This window comes from Lissotriton vulgaris, chromosome 9 (genome assembly GCF_964263255.1).
Source record: "Lissotriton vulgaris chromosome 9, aLisVul1.2, whole genome shotgun sequence".
Classification (NCBI taxonomy): domain Eukaryota; kingdom Metazoa; phylum Chordata; class Amphibia; order Caudata; family Salamandridae; genus Lissotriton; species Lissotriton vulgaris.
Window position 1 is genome coordinate 909613362 of NC_141697.1, and position 21268 is coordinate 909634629.

The window sequence follows — 21268 nt, forward strand, 5'->3', positions numbered from 1 at the left end:
CTGCATCTGGGTATCTGAAAGCCACGCAATGGTCACATCTTCCATGTACGTCACGATTTCTTCCGGGTTTGCAGTTTGTCGTGATTTATATAAGGCGCTGTACGTGTTTACAAATTCCCTCAGTATTCCCCCAGTTGTAGTTTGCATCTCCCCATCCTCACTCCTGACCTGCATCACCGTCTGCGCAGAGCGCCCCTCGCATATTTTCGATGCTAACACCCTGCCCGGTCTCCCTCCCTTGCCAAATGTTCTGGCCTTAGCACGTTTCGTCTTATATTTGAGTTCATCTTCAGTTAAGGATTGGTTCTCAGTCATCACCACTCTCTTATAACTCCTAGTAGTTGCGGATTTCGGGAGTGTTCGTATGCGCGCTCTAACTCTCTCAGCTTATCCTCACTCTTGGCTAATTGTCCGCGAATGTCCTTCAATATACCTGCGGTGGTGCTCAAGCAGACCCCGCGAAGGGTGGCCTTAAAAGCTTCCCACAACAGACCTGGGTCGTCTGTGGTAGGTTCGTTAATAGTGAAATACTCAGATATGGCAGTTTCTATCGTATCCATGTATACTGTGTCAGTCAGTATTCCCGCATTAAAGCGCCAGCTATATGGTGGGGGTAGGTAATGTGGGAGTGTTATGGACAGTGATACAGGGTTATGGTCAGATAACGTCCTTGGGAGATGTTTAACAACGTTGGTCCAGTGTGACACATGTTTCGAGCCCACCCAGTAATCTATGCGGGACCAGCTGTTGTGCATGGCAGATGTATGCGTTGCTTCTTGACCCATCGGATTTTTAATACGCCATAAATCATATAATTCGAGTTCTGTCATGATGTCATTCATTTTGCGCATAGCTTTCCGGTGTGGTTCTATAGCCGGCCCGGATCTGTCTAAGTGCTCCTGTAGCACCAGATTGAAATCTCCTCCCCATATTATCTCCCTGTCCTCCACATCATGTAGTTTCTGCCAAATATTATGAAAGAACTCAGCTGCATCAGTGTTTGGGCCATATGTATTTATAAGGACCACCTTCTGTCCCCGTAGTCTCCCTATGAGAATGACATATGTTCTCATTGTATCCACCATAGTTGTTTCGATGGATAAATTTGTGCCTTTTTTGATTAATATAGTCACCCCTCTATATGATGAATACATCGAATGATAGAACGATTCCGCCCATTTACTCCCCAGTTTGCAAGACGAGCTTGGGGCCAGATGGGTTTCCTGGAGCATAGCTATATCGACATGTAACCTATCCAAATATGCAAACATGTGCCTTATCTTCTTCGGATTGTTTAGCCCATGCACATTCCACGTTAAAAGATTCAAGGCTGCCGGCCTTAACTTGTCCTCAGCCATGCCCTTTGTTTATAGGTATTACTCCTTACAGTAATAGAGGCGGACCATGCATCGGTCTTGACACAAATATTAGAAGTACTGGTATCTTTCCAACATTTAGGTACATAACAGACTTGGACTGTGGCGTTGAATCTTAAACATTCTGATCTGTAGAACATACCCTCATCCCCCTCCCTCCTCCGACTTTAGCACCCCAATTATGCCAAAGACAAACCCCTGTATTTCCCACAACACAAACATAACCAAGTTGGGGAACACCCTTTGGAGGGTCAGCCATGGGTACACAACAGCATCCACAGTGGTGGATGTGGTCAAGTCAACATTATCAATGCAGCGTAATACCTGGCAGTCATTGATTAAAAGACAATACGCTTCTGGCAAACATTAGTCAATAATAGAGGGACCCAATATTCTCGGCCTTGTGTCCTTGTTATTACAATCATGTTTTCAACAACAAATCACATGCAACAAGCTCTCAGTCAATGCGGTCACCTTGGCTTGCTACCTGCTCCATATCTGCAGCATAAAGGAGTTAGTGTATGGAACATGCCTGCAATGTCATGAGCAACCTCGGTTTGTTCATTCTTACCAGTGCACTGCTTCATTCCAAGCTTCATATACCACATTTACTATCCTCCACTACACCAGTCGTGGCTCAGTAGTGTCATGCCACCAGCAATCGAGCGCACAAACCTTTCAACTACTTGCGTGTAGTATAATCTGCTTACGTCTCATTCCCATTACAATTGTCAGTTCTTATGTCGTCAGAGCTATGTAAAACATCTCAGTCCGAGTCGTGGTTCTGTTCCGCTCGTCGACGTTCTTTTCGTTTGGAGGTAATTTTCTTGAGGAATTCCTGTGAAGCTTTCGGAGTGTGCAGCACTGTCGCTTTCCCCTCCCATGTCACCTTCAGACGTGCAGGGTATAGCATGGCATATTCCACCTTTAATTCACGCAGCTTGGTCTTGACTTGCGAGAATTCCGTACGTGCCTGCTGCACTGCCATGGTAAAATCAGGGTAACACGCCAACTTATTCCCTTGATACGATATTTTCTGCTTTTCTCTCGCCAGTCGGAGTGCTGTGTCCCTATCTCTATAGTTTAAGATCCTCGCAATAATGGGGCGCGGTGCTGTTCCTGGAGGTGGTCGCGGTGCCAAGGATCTATGCGCGCGTTCCACAATTAGAACATTTGTAAAACTACTCTCCTCAAACACTGACCGCAGCATGTCTTCTACATACTTTTCCAGCCTACCAGTGTCCGTGATTTCCGGCACACCCGCTATGCGTATATTCTTGCGGCGCGACCTTGCCTCCAAATCTTCCGCCTTATTCTTAAGTACTTCTAGCACCTTTTCCATTCCTGTGCATTTGCTCGCAGTTGTGGTTGCCTCATCTTCTACCGCTGCATTGCGGACCTCCGCGTTGTCTAGTCTCTCTCCTTGCTTGTCTAATTTTGCATCATGCAATCAACTCGCTGAGTTAAATGGTCAGGTTTCCCGTTAATATCTTGTAGGCTCACCTGTATTGCTTTGAGAACATTTTCCATGGCGCTTCCTGATGCAGTTTCCTGGTCCATCTCTGTGTCTGAGTGCGATGCCGCGCCTTTGGGTGGCTTTCTCGATTCCAAATTAAGTTTAGGTTGTTGCTGGTCTGGCTACCCCATGGTTTCAGGTGTTTTTACTTATTTACGGTTGGTATTTTACACTTTTGTGTTGTGCCGCTAGTCCCTAGGCTCCTAAAATCACTAGGCCCTCCCTGCACTTCACCTTTACATATGCTCCGTATCTAGCTTGAAGGGTCAGGTGTATGGATAGCTATCCGGGTGGTGCGGGAGTCCAGCGCTGCGATATGAGATCTGGTCGTCACCAGCCAGCACAGGGGTACATGGGTGTCTTATGTCGTAGTGTCATAGTGATTGGCCAGGATCCTGGCATCGGATCGGGGTTGGGTTCCTATCTTGCGAGGACACCACGTTTCATATTCGCGCTCCTGCAGCACTACTATGTTGTGACTTGCGTCAGCCCAGACTGTCTTTACATGTGTTAGCGACGTTTATAGCCCATTTCACAGCAATTCATTTTTAAATGCACATAGCTAGTAGGGTCTTCCTAGGTATCATGCCCAGCAGTACGCGCCCTTTTGCAGACCCATTTATTTATCCGCCGCCATTTTGATGTTAGTGCTTGCCATCCTGTCCGTGTGGTATGAAACAGTACTGTCTTCTCCCTCAACTCATTCGTGTTCAAGTGCAGTGTGCAGTATCTTACTCATAAATAGAGAGAACAGCAGTGATTGCATCCAGGGGTTGTTAGGCGATTAATATTTGACTGTATTAGCTATCGTTTGTTTCATTGTTCAATTCTTTGCCCTCATTTTATGCCCAGTGTTCATAAAGGAGTAGGATAGCCATTGTTGAAGGGCTTATCACTCGATCTCATATCCCCTCCACGAGAGCTATTGTCTGTGACTATTTGTTAAATCAGCAGCGGGTATTGTTGTGGTCGCGGTCTTCCCGCCCGCCTCCACTTACCGGTTCTTTGCCGCGATGGTGTCTGGCTCATTCAATACTGCTTGCAGCTTACTGTGCTCTCCCGGATCGTCACCAGCAGTATCTACCTTCCGTTTTCGGCCCGCAACGATCTCCGGCGACTGCTTTTCCCGGTCTGACCACCTTCACAGCAGTATCCACAGCTTCCCAGTCACGGCAGTCTCCCGGACCGTTCCGTTTACATCAGCGCTAGGCGGCCACCATATTGCCCGGGGTTCCCGGAGTGCCGCTCGATCATCGCCTGGTCAATTTTCTCATTTTTATTGCATTTTGGTTTTAATTTGAACCTGTCACGTCGGTCCTCATACCTTCCAACGTATATTTCTGCCAGTTGTTGTCAGCAATGATGCCGCTTCTCACTAGTTATAGGCCATCATTTGGACTTGACCGGCGGAGCTGTCTCAGTAGGCAGCCATTCCGCAGTGCGCCCTCTAGCGCCCCCAAAAACATTCTTTAATTTGAACACTAATGGGCATATTTACTTTTATTTCATGCAATACAGTGCAGCAAGGGAAGTTGCTGTGCTGCAGTGCATGAAAGGAAGAGAGCAGAAATGCTCTATCATTTCTGCTCTCCTTGTGCTGGCGTACTGTGTGCTGCCTAGTGCCAATACATGTACCCTTGCGCCATAGTGAAAGAGTGCTTGCGTTAGAGGCAGGATTGTTTTTGTGCCGGAAGGTATACCTTCGTTCATAAAAACAATTCAAAGAGGCATTTTTCTCTTTCGATGTGTGATGCACAATGCAGCATACACAGAAAGTTGCAATCAGGAGAAAATAAGATTATTCTCCACGTTTCTTCACCCTCCGGGAGGCATACCACATTGAAGCCATCTCAGGTTTTCTAACCTTTGTAAATCTAGAATTGAGTCAAATATACGGGTGGATGCACGGGAACACCCATGCTTCACCCATAGAACACATACCAGCTCGAAATGTCATCTAATGCATCACAAGTATGCAAGGTGGTGCAAATAGTCCCTTGTCTGGCTTTGTAAATCTTACTGAAGCATTGTGTTGTCCTGCGTCGCCTTGTTCAATGTAAGGACAGTGCAAAGGCTTAGTCAATCTGGGCCTCAGTCTCACTGTCCTCGTCTCCTTCACTTACTCTACCCCATTCCTCTTGCTGACTCTCGCTTTCTCATCCTCAGTATTGTCAGGTACTGAGGTACTGTCTCTGATGGTCCTTTCTGCAGTCTCTCAGGTACATAAGGCCATGGCCACTGGAATTATGTGGCAGATGAGGACCAAATCATGCAGCAGGGTAAACTAAATTATGTGGCAACAAGAGGCAAATTATTGTGGCGTAATATGGCACATTTTGTAATATAATTACTTCATTATTTACACATATGAACACTGTCTGGCCAAAGATTTCATCTCTTTTGTATCAGTTTAACAACCAAAAAAAGCAATAATCATCAGAAAGGTGACCGGTCAACCTTTGCTAAGGGCCTTCCAATGTGTGGAAAAACATCGCTGTGTTTTAGTGACCTTTGATCTGTTTGAGATAGAAACATTTTTTGTTAAAATCTGTAGATTATGCAGCAGATGAAGGATTATGGGGCAAATTAATCAATAAGCGGAAAACGCAGTGGCAGCAAAATTGCATAATTCCAGTGGCCCTGCGAGAGGCTCTGCCCCATGGTCGTTGCTGATGTCTCCTATGTACCCAGGGGACTTTTTATTTTAGCACTCACCGCCATTTTCAAGGTACGCAGCAGCCACTACTTACTAGTGGTTGCACCTCTTTCAGAGGCATACAGTGGTCCAGCCTTACAGGCCTCCCCTTCACTTTCCCAGGATCAAAGGACCTAATCCTTTCTTGCCTCTAGCTTACCCTTCCCCATTGTACACATTACACACTCTTCCACTCATGCCTTTCCAGAAATATGCACTCCTGTAGCTTTCGTCCATTACCTGCATCAGTTCCGCCCTGGAGATCTTCCCATCTCTATCCTGGTCGTACAGCTGGAAGGCAACTGGAAAGTCAGTTAAGAAAAAATGTCAACAAGAGCAGTGACTGTGCAAAGCAATGGCATAAGCATATCACTGCATGTACATTTATCCCACTCTCATCCAGTTCTTGGTCTCTCAGATGAATCACATACCACTGGGCTAGGGGTTGGCTCTGTCTGTGTGTGTGTGTGGCTCTGTCTGTGTGTGTGTCTGTGTGGCTCTGTCTGTGTGTGTGTGGCTCTGTCTGTGTGTGTGTGTGGCTCTGTCTGTGTGTGTGTGTGTGTGTGGCTCTGTGTGTGTGGGTGCATGTTGCTCTGTGTGTGTGTGTGTGGGTGCAAATGCAATAGGTCTCGCATTTGCGAGAGATTAAGCTAATAGCATTGTAAATGACAATGCCATTTATTTATATGTTTTAAAAACAAAAATAAGTATAAAGTGCTGTGAATCAGAAACTGATAGCATCCCTTAGGGCACACTGTATAGCGATTCTTGCCTTCAAAGTTCAAAGAAACATGATTAATCAGTTCTTCTTGAACAAAAAGTTTTTAATCCATTGTGTTCAATTCAGTATGTTAATTCACATATTTATTGTAACGATAAGTTCAACTTTTTTGCCTTCCTGCTCCAATGCATTTCGGACAGTTGTCCTTCGTCGGGGAGCATCAAGTTAATCAAGTTGAATCGGTTCGCGCCGGTTCGAAAACTCCGCAGTGGTCCTCACAGTGTGCCCTAAGGGATGCTATCAGTTTCTCATTGACAGCACTTTATACTTTGAATACTACTCGTCCACAGGGCAGAGGACGACACCTGGGAGCACCTACCCTATCAGTTCAGTTTATAAACTTTATTCGATTGTTTAAAAAACATCATAAAAGTATACAATTAAAACATTGCACATTCAAGAATACATTCAAGAAAATACAGCGCCGGGGGGGGAGTACATATCATATTGTTGGGCAAGAAAATTTTAGGTTAAAAATGTAAGAATTACTGTACATAAATTTAAGGAAAAACCATACTTAGTCTTGCTGAGATAGATTTCAAAATAAAAGTGGCAGTAAAGAAACATAAATCTGGGCTCGCAAGTGAGAATAATAACCTCATTGCATTTCCTGTGGTATACGTAGAATATTTCAAAAACATAGGTTTAAGATAGCAAATACGCTGGGCTTTGTACAAAGGACAGAGTAAGAGAAAGTGCGGTGTGCTTTGTTTAGTTAAACCATCACACGAACAAGGGGTAACCGAGTGACATTTCATTGTGGGGAAGGCAACCAGGTTATGTGCTATGCCTAGTCTCAGTCTTGAAAGTACAAATTGATGAGACTGTCTATGTATAACATTAAGGTACATGGGTATACCAGGTCTGTCTTCTTTCAAAGGATAGTAGAAAACATGGGTAGAATACTCTTTAGTTGCAATTTTCCGCAGATCAGATTTGACCCGCAAATATTCATTTTTGACTTCCTGTTTGGTCAGAGAATTCATACAAATAGGGTCATTACACACATCCATATCAAACAGATCCTTAACAGTTGAAATCACGTATTTTAACCAAGGAATATTGGAAACTTTTTCCAGAAGTAAACAGTCCTTAATGATGTCTTTGGTAAAGGCAGTTTCCATCTTGGTGAAAATGGATTTCCAGACCAACAGTGGCCTTAGTCCGGTTAGATCAGATAAGTAGTCCAGATCTAGTTCCAAGTGTGTTAAAACAGTGGAAGCCGAAGATGGAAGGCAGAGCAACCGTTTGAGGAACATGTTTTCCATAATTTGCAGGGCCCTTACGTTACAATGTCCCCAAACCCCAGAACCGTACAATGCTACCGATGTACATCTATGCTTGTAAATATTCAACATATCTACAATACGGCGGCTTCCCACTTTAGAGGCAAAGCGGAAGACGCCTAGGGATGCTTTCCCCATTCTAGCTTTAACATTTGTCTGCTCTGGAGCCCAAGAACCTCTGTTATTAAAAGTAACGCCCAGATAACAGAAATTAGCCACAGTCTCAATACGGTTTTCCTTAAAACAAAAGGGTTTAAGATGTTTTGACTTTTTGCCACACACCATAACAAAGGTTTTTGAATTATTGATTTTAAGTTTCTTCCTCTGAATAAAATCATAAAACCCATTCATCAGTTTTTGGAGACCAATAGGGGTCCTGGAAAGTAAAACAGTGTCATCGGCATAAAGTAATACCGGTATGGGAAGACCTACTACTTGGGGGGCATCGGCTTGGATTTGCTTTAAATCTTGCTCAACTGAATTAATAAAGGGCGAGAAAAGCAACAGGGCCAAAACACATCCCTGTCTGATGCCAGATCTTACCTTGATCTTTCGTGTACACTCCCCCGCTGGACCATAACGAATTTGGCCCGATAGGTTGGAATAAAGTCTGGCTAACAAGTGAATAATGTCAGGGGGGGCCCCCATGCCCAATAAAGTTGACCATAACAAAGCATGGTCAACCAAATCGAAGGCGCTAGAAAGATCCGCAAAACACAGGTATAGTGAACCCGGTTTGGCCTTGGTGTATTTACCAATTAGAAGGTTCAGGTTAATACATTGTTCAATAGTACCAAGGCCCTTTCTAAAGCCATATTGGGATGGGGCGAGGATTAGGCATGGGCGGAAAATCCGTTCCGCTCGCGGATTTTGCGGATTTTCGGGAAATTCGCAATCCGCGAGATTCGCGAATCTCCCGCAAAATCCGCAAATCCGCGAGCAGCGGATTTTGCTCGCACTGCTCGCACTGTTCGCGTGAGTTCGCGCCCCGCGAATAAGTGCAAAATTGCAGAAATACGATCTTAGCAAAACTGAAAGTAACTACTTACCAGGTTCAAAAGTTCAGGCTCATCATTAGTAGCCATTTCCTGTAGTGCTTCCTGAGGGGCCCCTCCAGAGTTCAGTTGCCAGTTGAAACTATTATGTGACCCTGCTCTGAACCTCAGAATAGTTACACATATGCCACAAAGGTCCTGAATTACAGCTAAGGGAGACAAGCAGGAGCCAGGCTGGAAGTTAAAATCCATTAATCAGCCCCTAATTCATTATTGTCAGTTGGGGCAGGGCAGGTGTTGTAACTAATTTTGCAACAATGAAAGCACTTAGCAAGTGCAAAAGATCACTAATCAGGGCGCACTAAGGAAGCAGGTGCCAGCTAAAAAAATATTCTGTGACACATTAATCAGCCCCAAATTAATTCAGGTCACTTGAGGCAGGGAAGGTGTGCTTTGCTTTGCCGAAAATAATGTACACTGGACAACCAGAGGGTGTGGTGATGAAACAGAGGGTGGCATGGGTGGGCCAGAGGGTGGCATGAGTAGTCAGAGAGTGGCAGTGGTGACAGAGAGTGGCAGTGATGAAGAAGAGTGTCCCAAACAGGCTGGACACGTAGAGACAACAAGTTCGCGAAACTTGCGACCCGACAGGTAAGTTCGCAATTTGCGACATTGTACAAAACCCTCGCGAACTGGCAGAAACCCGCGCAAACACACAAAAAAAAAATCCGCAAATTCGCGAGAATTCGCGGATTTTGCGGATTGCGAATCCGCAAATCCGCAAAATTCGCGAACGCGAGATCCGCAAAATTCGCTCATGCTTAGCGAGGATATGGTTATCTGTGGCCCAGTCTTCCAATCGTGTTAACAAGACCCTACTCAAGATTTTTAATGAGGAATCCAGAAGGGAGATAGGGCAGTAGTTCTTGGCCTCTCCTCTATCCCCCTTCTTGTAGATTGGAATTATAATGGATTCACCCCAGCTTGGGGGAGTCTTGTTATCCACGGCGGCATTAAATGCTATGGTTAATAATGGACCCCAAAGGGCCAGATCATGTTTATAAAGATCAATTGGCACCCCATCAGGGCCAGGTGCCTTTCCCCCTTTACTATTCTTTATTGCCATATCCACCTCATGGATCGTGATTCTCAGGGTTTCAACTGGGGTGATAAGGTTGTTACAGAAGTTATGATTAGACTCTCTGGTTGGGTCAAAAATCCCTGTGAAGTGTAAAACCCAGCTATCTTCGCTTACTTGGGCGGTAAGGACTGGAAATTCTTCCTTTTGTAGGAATGGACTGTTGATGGTGCTCCAGAACAGCTTGCTGTCCCGGAGGGCTGCAGCTTTATTCATATCTTCCCAGGCTAGTTCTCTTAGCTCTTGTTTCCTGAGTTTCAATTCGGTATTATAATTGGCCCTCAAGAGTTTAACTGCTTCCCTATCTCTAGGATTAATGGAAAGGGCAAGCTTAAGGGCTTTTAACGCCTTAGTGCACGCCTGATTAAACCAACCCAGTGTATCCCGTTTAATTGGGGCCTTCTTGGTAGTAAGGGTTTGCTTGATTATAGTACCCAATTTCTCGAAATTATTTACGGTATAATCAGGTGGGGCATCGGTTTCAAGACAGCAAAGTATCACTTTTAAACCGGCTTTCACAACACTACGATGTAAATTCTCGGATTTTTCCCCACACCACTTAATTCGTATCCCATTTGGCCTACAAGGGTTAATGTCATCAACAACCCTGCCGGAAAATACCTTCCTAGTAATCTCACAGAAGATGGACATAGTTAGTGCATTGTGGTCACTCAGACCAAGGTCCAGGATATGCGGGACCGTACAATGCGGAACTATCCGGGTGGAGATGAGCAAAAAATCGATAATAGAAACAGTATTCCTCCCCGTAAAAGTAGGGGCCAAATTACCCTCGTTGTCAGGGGCATGTTGGTGGATGGACACATCATACTTTAGCATCAGGTTGTTAAGGGAAGTACCGTAGGGGGAGTGTAGAAAATGTAATGAATACTCCCCATTATCCCCATCATATCCACATGCAGTTGTATAAGAGAGGGGGCAAGTTCTGATGTTAAAGTCTCCCCCCCAAATAATATCATAGGATATGGCCGATTTACAGAGAATTGAGTCTATAACAGTTTCAAGTTCATCCACAATAGTGGTACTGGAAGGGTCAAAGATGTTATTATAGTGGTTGATCAATAGAATATTTCTACCCCTGCTAACTGTTATTTCCAGTATCTGCGAATGGGACCCCACTAAATGACTTTTTCTTACATGTATAGGGAGGTGTACAGATAGTAAAATCAGTAATCCGCCTTTAGCCCTCCCCATAGCAGACTCTACAGCATTACAATTGTAAGAGACAAAACCATCATAGTGAATATCTTCCGCTGACCATGTTTCTTGCAGACACAAACTGTCAAAGTACATGATGTGCTCCCTCCAGCCCAGAGCTGTAACTTTTTGGCGCCACCCTGCAATATTCCAACTCGCCATTGAATATCCTTTTAGCCTAGGGGTCTGTACCATATCAGTGGGGATAGCTGTGGTGGAAGAGGTTGCATGGCCCACATCGGTGGGAGCCTGTACTAAATCAGTGGGGATGGCTGTGATGGAGGGAGTTGCATGGCCCACATCGGTGGGAGCCTGTGCTAAATCAGTGGGGATGGCTGTGATGGAGGAAGTTGCATGGCCCACATCGGTGGGAGCCTGTACCATATCAGTGGGGGTAGCTGTGGTGGAAAGAGTTACATAACCCGCATCAGTAGGACCCATGACATGGGGTACTGGAAGAGCTGCCTTCAGGACGACCGGTGGGATAGATGGCGAGTTGGAAGCGGTTTCCATGCATTGGGTCGGTGGTTTGACAGTAGATGGAACTTCACTGTTAACTGTGGCAAGAGTCGGCTCCGGGGAAGAGGAAACAGGGGGTAGTCAGTCAACTCCCTCCAGGCCTTCTAAGCAACCAAAGCGATTATAATCCGTAAAGGGGTGGAATTGGGGCGCGTATAGGGGTTGTCTAAGTGGTCTAGTATCATAAGGTCGCTGCCTGCCCCTACGTTCCACAATAGTCCAGTCCCCTCTTCTCGATTGATGGTAATTATTGGTTGGTGGGAAGAAGTAGGAAACTGGAAGGGTCTGGATGGTGGAATCGAAAGATCTGTTGAAGCCTGCACATATATGGAATACCGTACGGGGATCTCTAAAGCTAATGGTTATGCAGTCTCCGTTGATGTTTTTAGGAGTCTTACCAACCCAGGGAACCCTCCTAACCATGATGATTTCGTTATGTAAATGGGTCGGGAGGGGTCTATTCCAATTAAGCCATTTAATTATCTTGCTTTTCAGGGAACTGAAAGTTTCTGTCTCCCCTTTTTCTAATGGTGGTACTCCAGCTAGGATAACTGTGAATCGGTTAGCTTCTGGTGGGAGATCAGGCCGTCTAGGTCTAGGAGTATTGTGTTCCTTAACCGGGGATCCCTGATTTACCTCGTCCATATGAACTGGGGGATTAGATTGGCTAACTTGATGACTCGCCACATGCTCAGCGGTTGTATTGCTGGGCATGGAAGGGGTCGGTAGACTGTTAGTTAATGGTGGAATAGTAAGTTGATTCGGATTTGGAGGTAGAGGGACCAGAGGAATTGGGACAATGGACGGGGTGTTTTGACATTGGGGCTTACTAAGAGATGTTAGGATCGAGGCAGTGGTTTTCTCTATGTTGGATATTCTAGAGTTTAACCTATCCAATTTTGCCTCTAGTGGTGATATAATTGATTTAAGTAAGGCCACAGCCCACTCCATGGACACCTCTCTACCCGGGGGAGTAACTTCATGGGGGTTGGTAATCTGGGGTGGCTCGCCCCGCACTTTGGCTGATTTAACAGACCTCCCCGTTTTGGTTTCTTTTTTGTTATACACTCTTTTCCGCTTCCTAATTGCACCTTCTCTCTCCCCTTGGCTCTTAGATTGAATAATACTCTCTTCAAGGTGAGACGAAAGAGAGACATTATTGCTTTCGGGGACATAATTAATATCCGCGACAGTGTCAATTGTGGTAGCCAAGGTGCCAGGGTCGTCTCTTGGCGGGGGTGTTACCTCCACGATAACAGATTGTTCACTATTTCTGTTAGGTGTTTTGGCATTAGCAAGAGGTCCTATGGATGAGCGTTTAAGGGAGATAAGTTCAGTTGATAGGCGTTTTTCCAGGATGACAATCTCTTTGTCTATGATATTATTGGCCCTTATGAGAAATTTTTCCATACCTCCAGCCGTTGAGAGACTTCCGGTTAGCGATGATTTAATCCTGGTATCTCTTCCAGCCATGGCCCCCGATAGCAAGAGGGGGCTTACACAGGTTAGAGGGGTAGCCCGGTCCGGTCTCTCCCGGTCACTAACGGGCACAAACGGGCCCGCTCTTGGCCCGGTCTTCGCCCGCTTCCTCGTCCGCGCGCGTCCCGCGAACGCGTTCAAGGCGGAGTTAAAGTAGAGGAGGAGAGAAGGGGGCGGGAAGAGGAACCAGGTGCGCGCGGTGGACGGCGCAAGCACTTCTGGACCTCGCAGTCCCGCTCCCTATGCAGGTGACGTTACAAACACTCCCCCAGCCGAGGTGACCGAGCCGAAATGCTCCCAGGTCACGAGGAAGATGAGGCAAAGGGCTCCGCTGCAGTTCTTTCCCCAAAGGCGATCACAGGCACAGTTCCAAGATCCTCACGCTGCACGAGCGGCACCCGCGCCAGCGGGGGCCGCGAGGAGTTTAAAAAGCCTTCCAGGGAGGTCGGAGGGAGAAGGGGGCGGGAAGAGGAACCAGGTGCGCGCGGTGGACGGCGCAAGCACTTCTGGACCTCGCAGTCCCGCTCCCTATGCAGGTGACGTTACAAACACTCCCCCAGCCGAGGTGACCGAGCCGAAATGCTCCCAGGTCACGAGGAAGATGAGGCAAAGGGCTCCGCTGCAGTTCTTTCCCCAAAGGCGATCACAGGCACAGTTCCAAGATCCTCACGCTGCACGAGCGGCACCCGCGCCAGCGGGGGCCGCGAGGAGTTTAAAAAGCCTTCCAGGGAGGTCGGAGGGAGAAGGGGGCGGGAAGAGGAACCAGGTGCGCGCAGTGGACGGCGCAAGCACTTCTGGACCTCGCAGTCCCGCTGCCTATGCAGGTGACGTTACAAACACTCCCCCAGCCGAGGTGACCGAGCCGAAATGCTCCCAGGTCACGAGGAAGATGAGGCAAAGGGCTCCGCTGCAGTTCTTTCCCCAAAGGCGATCACAGGCACAGTTCCAAGATCCTCACGCTGCACGAGCAGACTTCAACAATCAGTAGCAAAGGGGACCTGGCAGAAACAGAGAAGGCTATTTAACACTTATGGCCTGATTTTGATGCGGGTTGGAAAGCTTACCAACCGAATCAGTTTGGAAATGGTTTCTGACCCATTCGAATCGGGTGAGTCCGACCGACGGAGAATGATGCATCCGGATGCTTCCTGATACAATTTGGTTGGACTTCCATTGACTTCAATGGGAGCATATGTTCCTAACTGCATCGTAATTGGGCCCTTGGTCGGGAAGACATGTTCCCCATCTGATTTGGAAGGAGCAAATGCCTTTAGGAGGCCTTCCTAACCACATCAGAATCAGGCCCTAGGTGGGAATGCTTTCCTAACCGCATCAGATCAGGCCCTTAACCGACAATAAATCTGTGTGTTGAATAACAAAGGCACTGCTGCTGCTGTAGTAAAAGGAGACTGCGAACAAACAAACACTAAAGTTAGCAACACCAGAAGCCCGTAAATAAGAGGTTTGAGGCTGTCAGGATTGCAGACCAGCACAAAACATGCACCTCCAAACAAACTGTGCTACCACGTAGATCCCTTCCAACCAGAGCCGTGTAGAAATGTACACCAATCTATACTCCCTGTAACCTTGAAAGGCCAGAGAAAGAAGGAATCATCACATTTATAAAGTGCTGCTCCAGCACTGCTATCACACTACTGCAGAGAGACAATCGGAAGAACACACAGGCGAGCACAACAAGGAGCGGGGTGGGAAAAAAACAGATGCAGAGAGATGTACAGGAGAGAGACCGCTCCCAAAATACACACTGGTGCAAAGGCGCTTCTCTTTTAACAAAAAACGTTATGGAGGGAGCTGCAGGCAGCATGAGTGGGAAGAAATAGTACCTAAATCACGGTGGGGACGGGAGCGGCACACTGGCACGGATTAAGTTGGAAGACTGTCACCCAGGCACTCGTCACCAGCCGACTGGACTACGGAAACACCCTCTACACCGGAACCACAGCCAAACTACAGAAAAGACTCCAACGCATCCCCCGTCACAGCCACATCTCCGGACACCTGAGAGACCTGCACTGGCTCCCCGCCAACAAGAGAATCACGTTCCGACTCCTCACTCACACACACAAGGCTCTCCACGACCTGGACCCCAGGTACCTCAACAACCGCCTGACCTTCTACACTTCCACCGCCAGCTACGATCGACCAACCACACCCTCGCCACCGTCCCGCGCATCCGAAGAACCACCAAGGGAGGAAGATCCTTCTCCTACCTATGTCAATGTCAATGTCAATGTCAGAGTTTCTTATATTGCGCAGCTTATCACTGTAAGGTCTCAAGGCGCTTGCAGCACAAGGAACCGGAAAGAAGATGACAAACAGAAGAAAAAAGAGATTAAACAGCACAGGGGGTCCTACTTGTGAAAAGCCAGGTTTTCAGTGCTTTACGGAATTTCTGGTGCTCCACGATGGAAAGTAGGTGAGTAGGCAGTTTGTTCCAGAGTGTGGGGGCAAGGTAGGAGAACGAGCGTTGGCCGTACCTGGAAGAACACACACGGGGTTGTGTCAGCAGAAACTTATTGCCAGACCTTAAAGGTCTTTTCGGAACATACCAAGTAAGTTTTTTTTTAAGGTAGCGAGGCCCTTTACTGTATAGTGCGTTGTGGGCCAAGCTCAAGATCTTAAATTGGCTTCTTTGCTGGACAGGAAGCCAGTGCAATTTTTCCAGACACGGCGAATAAGCCGTCCTAGGTGGCATGTCCAACACTAGTCTGGCGGCAGTATTCTAGTATACCTAGCGGCCAAGACTTGGAACTCCCTCCCCATCCACCTCCGTCTTACCCAAGACCACCTCTCCTTCAGGAAGCAACTGAAGACCTGGCTGTTCGAGCAGTAGCGGACCCCCACCCCCCAAGCACCTTGAGACCCTCCGGGTGAGTAGTGCGCTATACGAATTTCTTGATTCATTGATTAATCTGTGCTTGTTCCCTGCCCCACAGAACGGAAATTATGTTTGGCCAGCACTGGACCATTAAGGTGGCTGCAAAGAAGAGGGATGCTGCAGCCAACAAAAGGTAAGCAATGGAAGGGATCCAAGCTGTCCCCCAGAACAAGTGGCTATGTGGAGGAAACTAGAGTGAGAGAACAGAGGTAAAGTGCATGGACAGTGGCCGGGTTTAGGCAGGGCACAAGTCCTATAAAAAGAAGTGGGAGGACTGACCAAGTAAGACAGTATGCAAATGACATCATGACATCACGACGTAGCGCTATAAAAGAAATAAAATAGTGCTATTTAAATTATTTGTCTAAATACTGGGACAGACCAACACATCTGACAGTCTTACAGTGTCTGCATTTATATACAGGGACAGAACAAAGGCAAAAGCATACCTCTCTTAAGTACTTGTGAACAGCAGGCAAGCTGTGTGCCTTTGTTTCTCTCTGTGGGATTTACATTTAAGTGTGAGGTTTCAGGCGTCCCTCAGTCAGCATATACAAACAAAGGAGGCCGGATGGCCCCTTAACTTAGGCCCAGCTGAAGGTGAAAAAAAAGGGTCCCTCGCTGCCTGCACGTTGCTGCTGGGAATGGAAAGCAGGAAACCTGCTGTTGCTGCTGAATGTGTCCCGATGTCTTACTCTTGGACACGTTCAACATATTAATTTGGAGCCTAGCTTCTTGGCAGAGGGGACGGCATCCACGCTGTGAAAATAGTGGGTGGACGCCATATACCTGCGTTTACTCTTGCCCTGGGTTGAGGGATAGTAGAAGATCTTAATAAGGACGGTGGTCGAGTGTAGGGACGGTGGTAGGTATGCGAACAGTAGTACACTTCCTTCGCAGTGGTAGTTTGTAGGGACAGGGTATGGTATAATGCAGCAACCAACAAAATGTAGGACAGTGAGAGTGCGGGTGAGTGAGGAAGGGTAGAGGGTAGTGAAAGTGGTGCAGTACAAGGACAGTAAAGTATGTATCAATGTAACAGGCACTGAGTACAGATAGAACACTGTCAAACGACCAGACAAGGTGGTAGCCCAGCTGTACCTAGAAGCGTGCCTATGCCAGTGTTCTCCCAGCATGCAGGGACCACAGTGAGTGAGGGCATGCCCCAGTGCAGTCAGTGAGTAAACAGTGGAGTTAGGAACTTCAGGCATCACCATAACAGCCCACCACTTCACAGCAATATGTTATATTTACAGCAAAGCAATTACAGTCCATGCAGAGTACTAGCAGAATCTGTGCAACTTTAAGTCCCGGTGGTAGCAAAACTCTGTTGGCCAAAAGAACGTTCATTTTTTGCTAAAACTGCTTCCAATGCAAACACCGACTGCAGCACATTCTTTACTTACCACACGCTCCTCAGACATTGTCACATAAGCCCGAACAAAGCCACATTTGAATCCCTTGCATGCTTCGGACGTCCCCGGCCGTCATACGTCACGGTGGGCGTGTGACCCGCACACTATTTAAATTGGCCGCACATCGCGAAAATCCGCAGAGCATGCATGAGATTAAAACAAGACGAAGAGAGCAAGGGTGAGCTGCCCTTCCTTGTTTTTAGCTCTCGCCTGAGCCAATGCGCTTGCGCATTGCTCCGGCGAGATTATAGTAAGCGAAAAAGAAAAGTCTACCAAAACTGCTGCGGATCGCATACAGTTCATATGATCTGTGCGCGTGCACAGAGCCAGCCACATAACACACCACCATTTGTGCCCCCCGGATCAGACTTGAAAGGAAGCCGCTCACACACCACCATTTGTCTGAGCCTCTGCATCAGACTTCAAAGGAAGGCGCTCACCCGCCCCCCCCATCAGACTTCAAAGGAATTCGCTCCCGAGCCACGCCATGCAGAGACCTTTTTTTTTTATTTTTAGCTTCAGTCTCTGTGCTGCTGTACCACACTCCGCCCCCCGCCCCCACACTTTTTCTCTCCTACATCCTGACTAGCATATTACTTTGTTGCATTCCGCACAAAGGTTTCTGATTTTCAAACATGCCAACACCACAGTAATCTTGGGGGCACGTACAATATCCTTACATCGCTTTCCGATGCGTTCTTTTCGTGTGCATTCTTTATCAATTAGTCTCTTTTTCATGCACTGTACTTTCCCTGGGAGCCATGCCGACTGCGGAAGCCTCGCCGCATCAAGCCGTTTCCTACATTCCTGATGTTCCATCACACCTAGGATAACTAGCTGATAGCGATACTTTCCGAGGGATGAACGCCACCTTGACTCTCTTCCCACGTTCTGTTCGGTGCACGCTCTTCACTTGTTTAAGCTTTTCGTCATCACTCGTGTTGTTTACTGATGAATGTGCACTTTGCTCCAGCAAATATCATGCATTTATCGTGTGTGGGTGAGGTCCTCCCTGTTTTGTGACATTTCACGCTGGACTAGTTGCTTCCACAGTTGCCTTGACAATTGCACACCTGTTGTTGCCCGTATGCACTTAGCTTGTGGTACATACATAGCCGCCTGACTAGAATACACGTAACCTGGCGCACTGCACATCACTCAGGGACACCACCACATCACTCAGGAACACCACCACATCACTCAGGAAGACCAACACATCACTCAGGGACACCACCACATCAGTCAGGGGCACCACTCAGGGGCACCACCACATCAAATAGGGACACCACCACATCACTCAGGGGCACCACCACATCACTCAGGGGCACCACCACATCACTCAGGGACACCACCACATCACTTAGGGACACCACCACATCACTCAGGGACACCACCACATCACTCAGGGGCAGGAGAAAATATTAATATTATATCCTCGCCGCTATACAATTTTCACAAAATACAGGACTGTATATATCTAGAAAAAAGACAGAACTTACACCTCTTATTGAAATTGACACATATAGACAGGACAAAATGAGCAGAAATAAGGCCCATCTTGAACTTACATCCTTGATGAGGAGCAGGTTGGCGATGACGCATGTCAGGCTAAATCAGGAACAATAGAGTTAGTTATTTTCCACTACCTAGGCAATCCCTCTTGCTAACTTCCTTGTAAGGGGTGTAGTTGTATGTTTTGTGAGTACATTGTCTCTCCTCTGCAGGAGAAAATTATTCCTACTTACACATGTAACCGCCAAAGAATAAGGCTTTATAAAAATGAGTGATGGAACGTGATGGAGAGTTCATATTAGATGTGTTTTTAATTCCAATTATATTGTGCATTCAGCAGATTTTGCATTATGCAATTTCACGTTAATTTTGGCAGGCGAGAGACTGAGTCTTGCCAAGTGACATTTTCCACTTGAACAGTATTCTGCTGCTAAGCTACGTTACCTTTTTTACCTGAGGTATATCCTCTAATGTAAAAATTCAGGCAAGATGACCGCAAACAAAATTTCACTCTAAAAGTGTACCTTTCATGAATTTCACAGGAGAAACATTATGCAGTTTTGCATACCCCTAAATACCCATCTCTGTTTCTTCAGCGCGGACTCAACATACCAATCTTCCGTGCAATAGCTAAGGCGCAGCTGGCACAGGTGCCAGCGGTGTGGCGGTGGGGTATGAAGTAGACAGATGACGGGATATCGAAAGTAAAGTAAAAAAATAAATAAAACCACTCACCTTGTGCTCGCCGCATCGTTGAAATAAGGAGATAGTCAAATTAAAGTAAAAAAAACAAACACCTTGCGCTCGGCGCAGCGCCAAGTCAGCGAGTGCAAGGTAAGTGGTTATATGAATTTTTTACATTACTTTCACTATCCTGTTGTCTGCTCCTCCCTCCCTCACCCACCTCACCCTCGCCCCGGCCCACGGCGGTTACCTAGGCCAGACGCACCTGCCTACAGAAGCATCACAAAGCTACATGGCAGAAAGCTTTTTGACAGCTCCCAATCCTGTGCTGCAGTTTATAAATATGAGCATATAATCTTTAGAATTTTTATAGCTGTTTGGTTGTGGGGACAGAGCTTCCCACATTGTTTCTGCTTCTGCCCATTTTGGTTTCATTCCTTCATCACTCGCCCTAATATGGCATGGCTTCAAGCCCATTGCTCATGGTGACTCACCTCTTGTTTCTGTACCTCTTGAGTGACCAAGGTAAGCTCATGTGCTAACATCATCCTAAATTCTTTCTTAGTAGCTCATAGGCAGTTGTTCTCCCAGCCTGTGGTGGGAGCGCGTGTTCTCCATTTGTAAAACAAAGTTAGTGCAGGAGCCTCAAGTATTTTTACCAACCTGCCGCTGGAGCCGCTGAATACCAGTGCTACCAAATCTTTAATCCACTCCATGCACATGTCATCCACGGCCTGTAGAAGTATGATCACATCACACCCATCCTCATGGAACTCCAACAGGACCCTTTACTGACTTGCACCATCTTCAAAACCAGCTATATCATTTACAGAGCCATCACAACCTGCACCCCCACTTATCTTGCAGACAAGCAGACAAAAAACAAGACAGCATGCCTTTTCCAGCTATGCACTCATGATTCGGAACAACATCCTTGTATCATTCAGGACTGGCTTATCGCTAGTCGAATTTAGGAAAGGGTTGAAGACTCACCTCTTTAAAGAATACTTAGCGCCTGATTAGGAGTTAGGCAGTGCAGTGCTGGGTTCACCACACCGCAGCACCACCAAACTCATGGTTGGGCCGCCTGCCGAATGAGCAGTTTCTTCCTGTCTGGCGGGCTTTTTGGGGCATTCCCAATGCGGAGTCTCTAAATATGGGCACCGCAATGGGAATGACAAAAACAGTCCATGCTGTGCAGGAACTGTGCAGGAACTGGGGAGCATGCACACAGGGGGCACATGTTGTTTACTCTCCATCAGGGTTTTAATGGACGAGGAACACCGCCAAGGACAATGGCAATCTGACCACTCTAACCCTTAATAGGGGGCACTGCTGCCATGCCCCACGAGCATGGCGGTCATTAGACCGCAAGACTCATAATCAGGCCCTTAATCCCAGTGCATTAACCGTCCACAACCCAGTTTCCTCTCTACTTATTGACTTTATGCTTGTCTTTGACTATGTGCAGTGCTCTTTTCTTTTCATATCGAGCGGCATGCCTGCCGCGAGAGAGCCCCACCGCTGCAAAGAGCGGGTCTGCATCGTCACAAATCAAAGACGCTGCAAGAGCGGTAAGCCGGTCAAAGAGGTTGCACATACACGGCTTGCTCGAAATCAGCTGACTATCAGCAGACCCACTGGGGTGATATTCAATTTTATTTGAGATGGAGAGCGGAGCCCACTGGGGCGGACATATATTAAGGGAAAACCACAAGTACCAGCGAACATTGCAGCGCATACGCCCACTGGGGCGGG

The 21268-nt window shown here is 47.0% G+C and overlaps 1 protein-coding gene across 1 annotated transcript in view; it reads right to left on the reverse strand.

Annotated features, from left to right (window-relative positions):
• Positions 1-21268, reverse strand: part of CHP2 (calcineurin like EF-hand protein 2) — a 193387-nt gene that overhangs the window by 41623 nt on the left and 130496 nt on the right. Inside the window, exon 5 of the mRNA XM_086938705.1 lies at positions 5828-5889. Within this exon, the coding sequence (XP_086794831.1) occupies positions 5828-5889 (62 nt within the window). The remainder of the gene's footprint in view (positions 1-5827; positions 5890-21268) is intronic.